Source organism: Monodelphis domestica, chromosome 4, assembly GCF_027887165.1.
Source record: "Monodelphis domestica isolate mMonDom1 chromosome 4, mMonDom1.pri, whole genome shotgun sequence".
Classification (NCBI taxonomy): domain Eukaryota; kingdom Metazoa; phylum Chordata; class Mammalia; order Didelphimorphia; family Didelphidae; genus Monodelphis; species Monodelphis domestica.
Genome location: NC_077230.1, coordinates 191,185,520 through 191,198,607, shown reverse-complemented (window position 1 = coordinate 191,198,607; position 13,088 = coordinate 191,185,520). Strand labels below are relative to the sequence as shown.

Genomic DNA, 13,088 nt, shown 5'->3' with positions numbered 1-13,088 from the left:
AAAAGCTAGTCTCCTGGTTTTTTCACTCTTGTCAAAAGTAAGTTTTTTTTAGGGTCATTCTTACAAATAATATTATCAACTAGTCCCCAAATTTCAAATTAACTTGAGAAGTGATGTCAAAACATGTACTTCCATGAAGAAATTCAAAGGAAAAAAGAAATATCTATTAAGTTATCTGCTATCATGTTTAGCATAAAGAGAAAAGATCTGGAATAACAGTGCCTAGACTAGTAGGATGAGGAGCTGAAAAAGAGCGTTTGGGATTTTTGGAGGGATAAATGTCCCTGGCTTGTATAGAAAACAAAGGCATTTATTCCAGCTGCAATTCAGACAAGTGGGCAGCTGTAAAGCTCCAAACCGCATAGAAATAAATGGCACAGAAATGATACTCCAAGATCTAATGACCAGTGGAAATCTAGGTTTGGAGGCGGTGAGGGTGATATTTAAAAAGGTCACAATGGAATGATTCATGATTGCACAACATCATTTGCATAGGAAAGCTGAGAAGTGGTGGCTAAGAGGTTTCATATCCTATTTTCCTTCATTTTGTACATGTTGGCAAAGGACCCAAAAGAGTGGATGAATTTACCTGGGGGGAAACATATAATGGAGGGGTACATTTAGAAAAAGATCAAATAAATGACACGAACATCAGGGTACTGTAATTATTCAGCAGGAAAAAAGATGATGGAAAAGAAGAAAGACATTACTATCAAGATAGATTGGTTAAATGTGAAATAACAATTAAAACTAGGAAAAATTGCAGAAATGCTGAAAATATCCTAGAGCTTTTTATGCTCCTAAAATTGGTCACATTTTGTTTAATTCTACTACTTGTTAATTTTTCTAATACATACCACCTACATATGTAAGTAGACAAAAATGGTATGTATATATGAAAATTAAAAGGGGAAGCTAGGTGGCTCAGTGAATTAAGAGCCAGGCCTGCAGATGGGAGATCCTGGGTTCAAATTTGGCCTTGGACACTTCCTAGCTGTGTGTCCCCGGGCTAGTCACTTAACCCTCATTGCCTAGCCCTAAAAGTTAAAAAAAAAACTTTTTTAAAACTAGGATTCTCAATATATTTGTATCTATATATTTTTTCTTACTTAATGTTGTAGAAAGGGAATGATATTGCTTGTTTTCAGAAACTTAAGCAAGCATACTAGTACAGTGGAGTTTCCAATTTTCAGTAAGAGGAACTGGGTTTATAGCCCAACTCTGACACTTTCTGGGTGATACCAGACAAAATCCCTTTGCCTCTCTGGGCCCTGATACTTTATTTACAAAATGAGAATGGGGGAGATGTTGGACTATATAATTTTTAAGGTCTTTCCCAGCTTTATATCTATTATCTTATGATAAATATAGCCAATGATTCTATAGAGATGTATTACACACATTTCTAAAGGATTTATTGAGTCCTAAGTGGATTGCCATTGATCTTATCATATGTATTATTGGGGAAGCTAGATGGCACAACGGATACAGCAGCAGGTCTGGAGGATTGTCTTCCTGAGCTCAAATCTGGCCTCAGATACTGGGCAAGGCACTAAATTTACTCTGCCTCAATTTTCCTCATCTGTAAAATGAGCTGGAGAAAGAAATAGCACACCACTCCAATATCTTTGCCAAGAAAACTCCAAATGGGGTCATGAAGGGTTGGATAGCACTGAAATGACTGAATTACAACAAAAAAGATGGCACAGAGGATAGAGTGCTGTCCTGGAGTTAGGAAGACCAGAGTTTTTAATCTGATCTCAGACACAGCTCTGAGACTGTGGGCAAACCATTATGTACAAGTACAGATTGTATGGTTGTTTATATGTGGCTTCCCCTCATAGAATGTGAGGCTCTTGAAGTCAGGCATTGTTTTTGCCTTTCTCAGTACACTCAGCACTTAACCTGGCACCTGGTACGTGGTAAATACTTAAACCTTTGTGGGCTGCCTTCTAGTTATAATCTTCTCTGACTGCAATTTTACATTGGTCCCCTTCTTTGGGTTTTATTTCAACTTTTGCTTCGGTATTGCTTTATTATACATACCATGGAATTCCCATCTCCTTGACATTAGCAAGAGGTACTTTGACCATGTTCCAGTTCTGTGTTAGTTTGTTCTGAAATGAAAACAAACCAAACCACACAGCCAAGTATTTCTCGAGCATACATACAACAAAGGCATAACAGATAAATCTTCCAGTTAAACTGCTGCCATTCACAGTTCTTTCTGCTGTATCCGAAACCTCCCTGTGGTGATGCCCTTGGTGTCCATGCCGAGGGAGTGTTACTAATGAAAGTGACTTAAGTCCTTATGACATTTCCAATAACTAGACTTTCTAGGACAAGGTTCAAGATGGAACCATGTAAGAGCTAGGCTCAAGCATACACACAGAATGCATTTTAGAATGATGCTGAAACAGACTACTCATGTGTTTTAGAAGAAATTGCTTTTGAGAATCTAGAGATTAGAAAAACTAGGATAATATGACTTGTCTTATTTCTGTCCTTATCCATGTATTCTCTCTCTGCTTCCAACACCTCTCTCCACCTTAGAGAAGTCAATGGAGTTGGACATCTTGAAATTAAGATGGACTTATTTTGAAAGTTTTATTATGGAGTAGAAATCATAATAACTAATATGCATAGCACTTTAAGGTTAAAAAACTGCTTTGTGTATATTATCTCATTTGATCCTCAAATCAGCCCTGGGAGGTAGGTGTTGTTATTACCCACTTCCTATATGAAATTGAAGTAGAAAGATTAAAGTGACTTGCCCCCAAGAATTGGAAACTAAAGGGATGTCTTTCAGTTGGGGAAAGGCTGAACAAAATGTGGTATGTGATGGTGATAGAATACTAGTGTGTTATAAGGAATGATGAACAGGATGATTTTGGAGAGAGCTGGAAAAACCTACATGAACTGCTACAGAGTAAAATAAGCAGAACCAGGAGAACATTGTACATAGTAACTAAAATATTGTGGGACGATCAAATGTGATAGATTTTGCTATTAACATCAAAACGATGATCCAGGGCAATTCTGAGGGACTTATGAGAAAGAATGCTATCTACTTCCAGAGAAAGGACTCTTGGAGTAGGAATTCAGATGAAAATATGATTTATCTCCTGTTTATTTGGGTATATGATTTGGGGGTTTGCTTTTATAAGATTTTTCACTTACAAAAATGAATAATATGGAAATGTTTTGCTTGATAATATATGTATAACCCAGATTGAATTGCTTGTCAACTCCAGGAGAGGGCAGAGAAGAAGGGAGGGAGACAACATGAATCAAAGAACTTTGGAAAACATGTGGAAATTTGTTATTAAAATAAAATAGATAAAACATAAAATTAAAAAATGAAGTGACTTGCCCAGAATCATAGAGCTAGTAAATAACAAAGGGCAACTAGGTAGTGCATCTGGTCTGAGACACTTATTAGCTTTGTAGTTCTACACAAATCACTTAACTTTGTTTGCCTCAATTTCTCTCATCTGTAAAATGGGGTTAACAATAGTACCTGCCTCCCAGGTTGTAGTGAGGTTTGAACAAAATAATATTTGTAAAGTGTACCATGCCTGTCACATAGTAAGTGGTAAATGAATGCCAGAAATTATTATGATATAATAATAATAATGAATAATACATGTTACTTTGCACTCAGATCTTCCTGACTCTAGGCTCAGCACTCTATCTGCTGTGCCACAGAAAGAACTGATTCTGATAATCACTAGGATATATGCAAAATTTAAGTGTTTATGTGACATTCTCCACTGATAGAGGGAGAATGCTAGGATAAGAATAGACTTCCTCAGGGATTGCCAACATTTCTCAGAAATCTAAGATTACTCATGACTTCCATGTGTGAAGTTAAATGCCATGGCTAAAAGCTTTTTAATCCATCCACAACTCATACATTTTCTAAAAGTCTAAAATATACAAATAGGTTTGCAAAGTGATTTACACATATTATCTTATTTTATCCTCACAACAACCCTGAGAAGTAGGTTTTATTATAATTGCCATTTTATAGATGAGAAAACTGAGGCAGACAGGGGTTAAATGACTTGCAAGTGTCTGAGGTAAGATGTGAACTCAGGTCTATCTTGACTCCGGGTTCGGGGTTCTATTCCCTTGAACCACCCAGCTGCCTCATTGGGAGCTGCCCACATGACGAAGAGTGAGGAATAAACTGATGGACTGCCCACGCGTTCTACTGTTATCTTGTAGATGTTAAGAGAATGTATGGAAGGCCCTCTGAACATTAGGCTCAAACCCGGTGGTGAACACATAGAACAAAATGGGTCATAATCTGGATTGTTGGAGAGAAGAGCCACATGGATGAGAAATCACAGATGCACTTGATACTAGATATAAGTAAAAAAATAGAAGCTAGAAAAGTCGTGTAACTGTTTGAATATGCTTATGTAAACATAAATACACTCCAAAATATTAAAAGATTTGAGAGGACCATAGGTCTAGAACTGGAAGGTGCCTTCAAAGTCTGCTGGTCTAACCTCCTAATCTAAAGACAAATGTATACAGACATACATGTTTGCTTAATTAACAGAACACAAAGGCTGCTAGGTGGTGCAATAGATAAGAACATTGGGTTGGAAATCAAGAAGACTCATTTTCCTGAGTTCAAGTCTGGCTTCAGACACTTAATAGTTGTGTGACCCTAAACAAATCACTTTACCCTTTTTTGTCTCAGTTTCCTTATCCGTCAAATGAGCCAGAGAAGGAAATGGTGCACCAACCCAGTCTTTTTGCCAAGAAAACACCAAATGGGAGTTGTGAAGAGCCATACATGACTGAAATGACATAACAACATGGTTTTAGAATGAGTATGAAATCTTAAAAGTATCTTAAGTTTCTTGCAGCAAAACAGTTTTGATAAACTATTCACATACAGAAACTTCAGACCTTTTGATAGTTAATTCATTTAAAATTTATTGATTTTCCTGTGCTCTTACAAATGTAACATTCTCATATATACAACATTCATTAAAGAGGCACAATTCCTGTTTTGAGGTGGCACAATTTAGACATTTTTGCAGCGAATAAATAGTCTTAGGAAATTTCATTATGGGCTTTTTCCTTTTTTAAAAAAAGCTCCTTGAAATACCAGACCTCATTTTAGGTTAGAATCCCATACCTCATTTTAAGATTGGCTCTGATTTTCCATCTCAGAATCACAATAAATGCAAACCAAACTACCCACGATTATTGCCTTCCAGACATTTCGCACCCGTGTTAATAAACTGAGTAACTTTGCAGTGGACCTGTTTCAGGTAAACTCTTGTTTCCACTATACTTTCAGGGAAGTAGCCCACCTGGGTGAAGATCTGATGATATAGCTTCTTTATGAAGTTACCTATCTGTGCCTTAAACCATTGTGAATGGACCTGCCTGCTCCATAGTTTCAGAGAAGGCTACCCACCCCTCTTGGAGCCCACTACAAATCTCTCCTATCAAGATAGAAGAGGAACAGGAAAAAAAAAATGCAGAGAAGAGAAGGCTGGAGCTGGAACTTTAGAGTTCTAGGAAGTTCTGTTAGCCCACAGCTCACTCTAGATTTGTGATTTGAGCCATTCTTTATCTGCGACACAAGCATTCAATGAGAAGTTCTTGCACCTGGATGGTACAGCCAGTGGGGAAATGATCTAACTAGGAGGAAAAAGCTTTTGGCATTTCTTGGGATGATGGACTCCTCTACAATGGTTATCTATTTCCTGGAGGGGACCATAACTGATTCTTTACAGTATTCTCAGCTATGTACATAATTTCATTTAATTAAAAAAAAAACACTTTTAGATAATACTGACAACCAGTTTCCAGATTTGCCCTAGAACCCTCTGTAGTAATAGTAGGCATAATGCTCTTTCCCTGATGGTCAGTGAACCAAAGATGGCTGAGCTTGAGACTGGGGAGAAGATAAGAGTTGGGGCTATAAAACAGTATTTCCCATACTTCCCTCACTGGTAAGTGCCAAATGCATCCCTTCATACATAATTTTTCCCTGGCTAATTTTTGACTTTCATAGCTTTTCATATCCTTTCTCTTCATTATTAAATTCATTTAAAATTCATTATATTGAATACTTGTCATTTGGTTACAGAATATAGTAAGCTCTTGGAGGTGAGTATTGTGTTTTTGACTAAGTGACTGGAAATTGTCAGGAAGACAGGCCACTGGAAACTCAGACCCCACATTAAGGGGACTGACTCAGATCCATGCACTGCCAATTGTGCCCATTTCCAGCCAAAAATTAGTTTTAACCTCATTTTTTCCCAGATACAGAATAAATTCAGAACACAGCAGACAGGCAGCAAAATCTCATTGAGTAAAGCTGATGACAAACATGTCTTGTAAGAAAAACAAAGTCTTAGAGACACAGACACTCCCCAATAATCATTATTAAAAATCAAAACCACAGGGTCTCAAGAGCAAGAATTCTGAATTCGCAATGCTCTTTCAGTGACTATTTTACTACAAGAGGAAAATAAATACCCAGTTAACACACTTTCATCAGTGTTGCAACCAGTTTGAATTCCAGAAGGATAGAATTTCATGGACACAGTCATTTTGAAATGAGGGTTTGTTTCTTTAAGACTGCGAAATTTAATATTTAGATAGTATATTGTTCAAGTTCTGTTGGGCCACCTTTGCTAGCACTGATGTCTATCAGTGGCATGAGTGGTGGCATGTGTATTTGTAAAGGAGGTTTTGAAAGACTTTGTTTATTCACACATAACAATGACCTTCAAGAACTATGATGTAACCTTCTTAAAATAAGTAGCTTATTTTTTTCTAGGACATTATTTTAAGTATTGAAGACTTATGGGGATGAGAGAAGACATAAAGTATAATAGAGGAGAAGAGAGGAAATCTACAGTAACAGAAGAAAGATTTAAACAGTGCTGAGAAGTTCGTCTGCTCATTACAGTGGCTAAGAAGTATGTGAAGAAATAGGCAATATGAAAATTGGATTATATCTTTTTTTCTTGAGACCTCAAACTGGCTTCAATTCTCTTTCGCTGTCTCATCTCCATACAAACACAGTCAATGGAAAATGGAGGTGAGGGGGACAGAATGGAAAGATGAATATACACATTTCACATTACAGAAAAAAAATCTGCAGAAAACAAGTCATAAAATCTACCAGGTGCTCTATATTTGAAAACACTGAGGTAACAAGAACTCTAGAACTGCACTGCATTGTTTTTAGTCCATGAAGAGTCTCTTTGTAATAGTTGCAGTGTTTCTTTTTAAACCTACAGGCATGCATAAATATTGCATATTTTACAAAAGCAGAATGTCATATCCAAACCTACAAAAAATGAACAAATAAAAGAGATGTCTAAGCACATCTCTGTCTCTTGAATGACAGTTCAAGAACTGGAGGGAATGCAAATCAATTCATTGCTTTGAAAGATAAGAGGATGTAGAATAGAATATTGAGGAATAACTGCATTTAGCTATAAACCAAATTTAAGTGGTTTATTCATTTGGGGAGCATGTGCTTAAAATTTTGGATATATTGCTTTTATCTTGCTATCTTGAATAAGGGATTCTCTCTTTATACTATTAAGCCTCTATGTAGAAGAGTCAATATCACCTTTCCTAGAGGGAATGATATATTTTGTCATTTCCTCTAAATGGATCTACTGACAAAAGGTCTGGGGCTGAACAAGTTCTTCAAGTTTTGCATCAGAAATAGAATAATATAATATAGATTAAACATGGGTGCAAACACGCCAAGGTGCTTGAATTGTTCGTTGATAATTATAAAAGGAATTCAACAAAAAAGAATTTACAAGGGTGGGATGCTAGTCTTGCTTAAGCAGTGCATTTCCGAAGCCCTGGGCCTGTTCTGAAGTCTTAAATCCAAGGGTGACCTTTTCAACTAGAAAATCACTAATGCATGAAAACAGATTCCAGATTGTGTCATTAGAGGGTCTGAACATAGATGTGATTTTTTATAAACCTTTAACCTAATGGTTCCTTGGAAAATGACTTCACTTTTGTACACAGGCTGGACTACCTTAATAACTTGCTCTTATTTGAATCCCCTACTTTGTGCCAATCATTTACCCCATCATCATTTTATCTGTGAAGGCAGGGGATTGGCAAAGAATGGACAATTAAAATCCGTATTGTGATGGCCATATCAACTACCTTTTAGCTAGACAAATATTACCCCTACTTCTTACCAGCTCTAAATTTAATTGGCTTGCTAAACAAAATGAATTGATTTTAGTTTTTGTCTTGATTTTTTCCAACCATTTCTTGGTGGAGAAGCAAACAATTTGGTGAAATATCTAAGAGACAGGAAGAAGTTAGAAGAATGATGAGAAAGACATGTCTGAGAATTCAAGAATTGGATAATTACCCTTTGTACTTGATCTCTTAAGTGATGATAATGGGTTTTGGAAAGGAAAGCTCTTTCATTATATAAAGATCTAGAGTGCTATTTTAAATTATGTTTATAAAATCAGAGCTTGATTAAAGAAGTTGCATCATCTGCCTTGTAACTGTACCCTAAGGCTCAATGGACCCTTCCATCTCCCCTTTTCTATGTGTTGTCTTTCTGTAAGAGGAAATGAACTCTTTCTGATCAGGGATTGTCTTGTTTTTCTATTTGTATACCCAATGCATTGCACATTATAAAGTCTTAATAATGACTTTGTTCATTTATTCATAATTGATATGGAAATTCTAAATAGGGAATGCATTTTTCAAACTGTGGAAATACACTCTTTTTAATGAAAAATGTCTTTAAAAAACTGGGTTATTAGAGAGCAAATTCACACGCTAGGCAGCAATATTCATGCAACAAAATAATTTGTTTCTGTCACTGCTTCCTTGCTGGGCTGTACCACTGATCCATTTTGCACATCCACAGGCACAAGGTCATAATCATTTATTGTTGCTCTCCCTAATGGCTAAAAATAATGAAAGCAAAGGTGGTGCACAAATCTCTGGGGAAACACAACACTATTGGAAATCCCAGTTTGTGTGGACAGAGGCCTTTTAGAAATAAAATAGGCATATAGAGTGCTAATGACTCCAAAAACCCATTTAAGTTTTATCAAAAAACTGTCCTATATTATTCTACATTTCTGTTGTTAGAAATAGTCTTAGTTACACGACTGTGAGCAGAAATCTGAAGAGAAACAATACCAGTCATTTAAATACTACACAACTAATATATTAGAAATGAGCCAATGGGAAGTACAAATGCACATACAAATTCTAGCTTTTATAATATTCAATGTAATATTTTCTAAAAAGCTTTATTGAACATTTTCAAATGGTAGTTTAATCAGGAGATTTCCACCTAAAAAATTAAGTCATATAGGATTTTAGGTGTTTTTTTTTTAAAGGGCATGGGAGAAGGTCCAGACTTGGGATCTTATCAGTGTGTAGCATATCCAACATGGAAACTCCTTCCACTGATGTAAATTGTAAATTATTTTAGAGAATTGTCTGGGGGCACTGTGATGCTAAATAAGACATGGTTCATGGTCATGTAACTCAGGTCCAGTGGGTATGTAAACTCTAAAATGGGATTGTTAGCTCACACACACACACACACACACACACACACACACACACACACACTCACTCTCTCTCTCTCTCACTCAAAATCCACTTCCTTACAGATGATCTTTTACCCATTTTAGGATCTACACCATCAGTAGAAGTGTTATTCTTTCTGACTCAATTCTGCAATATGGCAAGTGTTTATTTACCTTTCTTATCCTTCCCAAACTGCCTCCCTGCCTCCTCTAGCAATCTTCTTCATTTATTTCTTTTTTACTACTGGGCTTTTAATAACCCCATACCTTGTAGAACACTTCCCCTCTGTTTGGGCTGTGTTATGAGATACTTCAAGGAAGTACTCTTGAGGGCAAAAGAGAGAAGCTTCACACACTAATTGCAGCAGGTCAGCAGCTGCTCTCATGAGAAGAGGCCAAGAAGATTGTTTATAAGCACACGCCTTAGAAAGTTGTATGGACAGCAAAGGAGTGGGCTGAGCATGGAAGAAGGCATGTAATCTTGTGGGAGGAAGCACCCACAGATATGGAATGGGAATAACTGGAAAAGTGGGAAGGAGACAGATTAGGGTGGTTAAGGGAGATGCCAAAATCTGGTTATTTGTTAATTTAATATGAATGGTGTGTCCCTTATGCAAACCAATGTAAAGCTTTCCTCTTCCTTTTTGCATTCCTATTAAAGAGAAAGCCTGAATTTGTGCCCTGCCTAACCATATTGACTCAACTAGTTACCCAATGATTCTATGACTTTTACCTAAGCTTTCATGAGCATTTTCTTTTTTTTACTCTGAATACAGGTATTATCTAAAGAATGGAATATACATTTTGACTTCAAACCTTGGCTTTGGTTGTTGGGAGTGATAAATACTAAAATCACTATGAGTGATTAAAGAAGTAAAACTTCAATGATCTTGTTATCAGTTTAAGATAACAGCTGTAGCCCAGACACAGGGCTCTAACTAAGAATAAATATGAGTGTATATGTAGGCATTCTGTAAGAAAATCTTTTGAGATATTCATACAGGTGTTAATTTTGCCATTTACATGCAAAACAAACTGAATACTGATGCAATTTGCCTGCAGAACCCTTCTACGTGGTAGTGGAAAAACAGGTTCAAAATGATGCAGAATACAGGTATGGCCACTTTTGGGGTAAAGCAATGAATTCCTCATCCATTCCTCAAAAACATTGAAGTGCTTGACAAATAAATGGCAAGCTACTAACCAAAATCTTGTTTCCTCCCTGAAAAAATTCAGAATCACTTAATGGAAAACATAAAACACAGTTTTGCATAGAACTCACTTAGACAATACAAATGAGCAGTTATTAATGCTAATAAGTGTTCCTCTTCCCGTCCCTACTGAAATTTATCTAGGAATCCTGGGTAAGGAAGTCAGGAGGTTGGCAAGCAAAGTGATGACAAATCCCAGCTCTAAATCTATGTAATTAAATCTCCTCTGTGCCTTACATAAAAATGACAGTTAAGATTATGGTACTATTGAGCCCTGAAGGGCTCTTCATGTCCTTCAGGTTCTCCTTCGAAGATTCCTTAACACTGATGCAAAGTATGCAAATTAGATTTTCTCCACTAAAAGGGCTCACTGTGATTTCAAGACCAGCAGGAATTATTTCTCAGTGAAGGAAGGTACTTTAGGATAGGAACTTCTTAATTAGCAAACTGGATGCAGCCTTCTATTTCTCTTCTGATGGATCCCAATCCTAGTATCCATCTTATCAAAGCCAAAGTGCTGCTTCTCCTTGCCATGTGATTACCCGTTTATGCTCATTTTGGGGATTTCTTTGACCCCCAGAATGGGAACCATACCATGCTTCAAAAAGATCTGTTCTTCACACCAGCCTAAGAGCACACATTTTAAAATGATTTATTTTACATCTTCACATTTCTTAAGGCATGAACAATGGCGTATGGATGGAACAGGTTTCCCAAAGCATCGTGTTTTGTTGTTGTTTTTGTTTTTAACAAGGCCAGCACAAGCATGTCACATCAAAGGACAGACAAATGTCAAGCCTGAACTGACCCGCAGCTGTGACCCAGGAGTTTATAGCATATAATCATGGCTCTTCCAAGCGAATGACCAAATTTGTGTTTTTTACATTTATACATATTATTTTGAACTCTCGAGGTTGGCTTTAAGCACCAGTTACAGTATTTTTCCTTTACAAACTCTTCAGACTTTGGATTACTTTTATCTGCTCCCTTTATTCTGTGTGTCGAGGGTGAGGACGTTTTAAGGAGTATGGCTGCAGCAAAACAGAAAGGATCCCAAAGTGGTCAGGGGCCTGGTCTAATGCACTTTTGAAAGTCCATTATAAAGATGAATAGAAAAGCAAATGGTAAGTTTTCTGTAGACCCACAAACCACGCTTAGCTATAAGAAACATCATTGTGCATAGTTATTTATTCATTCAGAGTGTGATATGTGTACTCGGATCTATAGTCTTGGGTTACCAGAGTACGGGGCTTTCTACTTTGCTAAAACCAGGGTCCTTTCGAAGTTCCCAATAGGTGTCATTAGAAACCCATGCTTCTCTTTGATTGGCATCAATGACTTTTCTGTGGAAACATTAAAAAAAAGCATATCAGATTCAATTCGACTTAACTGCAAGCATTTATTAAGTATCTGACAGGTTGCAAAAGCACTCAAATAGACCTTGATTCTCTTCAATAGTCAATAAACCTACTACAAATGATGTTAATGGCTTTTAATTTTATTATTATTATTTTTTACCCATAGCAAATGGGCTCATTTACTTTGGTTGCTGCTTTCTTGTGGCAGCCAGAATCCTGACTGAAAGGCGGGGTCATCTGATGGGTCCACTCCTTCCAAAGTCAGGAGCTGAAGCATCTTATATAGCCTGGCCAGTTGAAGTAGTCTTGGCCAAGTGTACTTTGCAAAGACAGAGCCACTACTTATTCTGCTGTATTAGCATTTCTACACCGTGGTTGGGGTCACAACTGTGTCAATGAAAAAGTATTTCATGTGGGAAGCCATCTGGTGAATGCTTTAAAATGGATTTTTCAATTTCCTTTTTTGACAGAATTCTGCTAGGTGGTAATACGACTCTACTAGGCTAATGGGTTTATGAATTCATCAATATGGGCATTCAACCCAATGATACTGACTGCAGGCTAACCATGCCTAGGCATCTTGCTCTACTTTGGTCCATGTCTTCCCAGAAATTTGCCTCCTGATATGCTGGGAGTCTTCCTTGAGGTCAGCTGAAACTCCAGGATAAAAGTATTATAAGTTTCACAAATATGTTAGGGTCTTCTGTGTCATGTGAATAACTAATATGTTTTCTTCTTTCTCACTAATTTAGAACAATCTGGAGCAGAGACCAATTGAGTTTAGCATACTGATGAGTTTGAAAATATATATTTTTTATTTTAAACATTCATTTTACTTAATTAAAATTTTTAAAAAATATTTTTCCATGGTTACACGGTTCATTTTCTTTCCCTCCTCACTCCCAGATCTGACAAGCAATTCCACAGGGTTATAC

The 13,088-nt window shown here is 36.8% G+C and overlaps 1 protein-coding gene across 25 annotated transcripts in view; it reads right to left on the bottom strand.

The window, feature by feature from the left end:
* Window positions 1–4,927: 4,927 nt before the first annotated feature.
* The window catches only part of OSBPL6 (oxysterol binding protein like 6), a 280,006-nt gene continuing 271,845 nt past the window's right edge, over window positions 4,928–13,088 (bottom strand). For all 25 annotated transcript variants that reach the window (XM_056794053.1, XM_056794044.1, XM_056794056.1 and 22 more), the window contains one exon: window positions 4,928–12,138. In XM_056794053.1, the coding sequence (XP_056650031.1) occupies window positions 12,030–12,138 (109 nt within the window). In that variant the 3' untranslated portion in view covers window positions 4,928–12,029. The remainder of the gene's footprint in view (window positions 12,139–13,088) is intronic.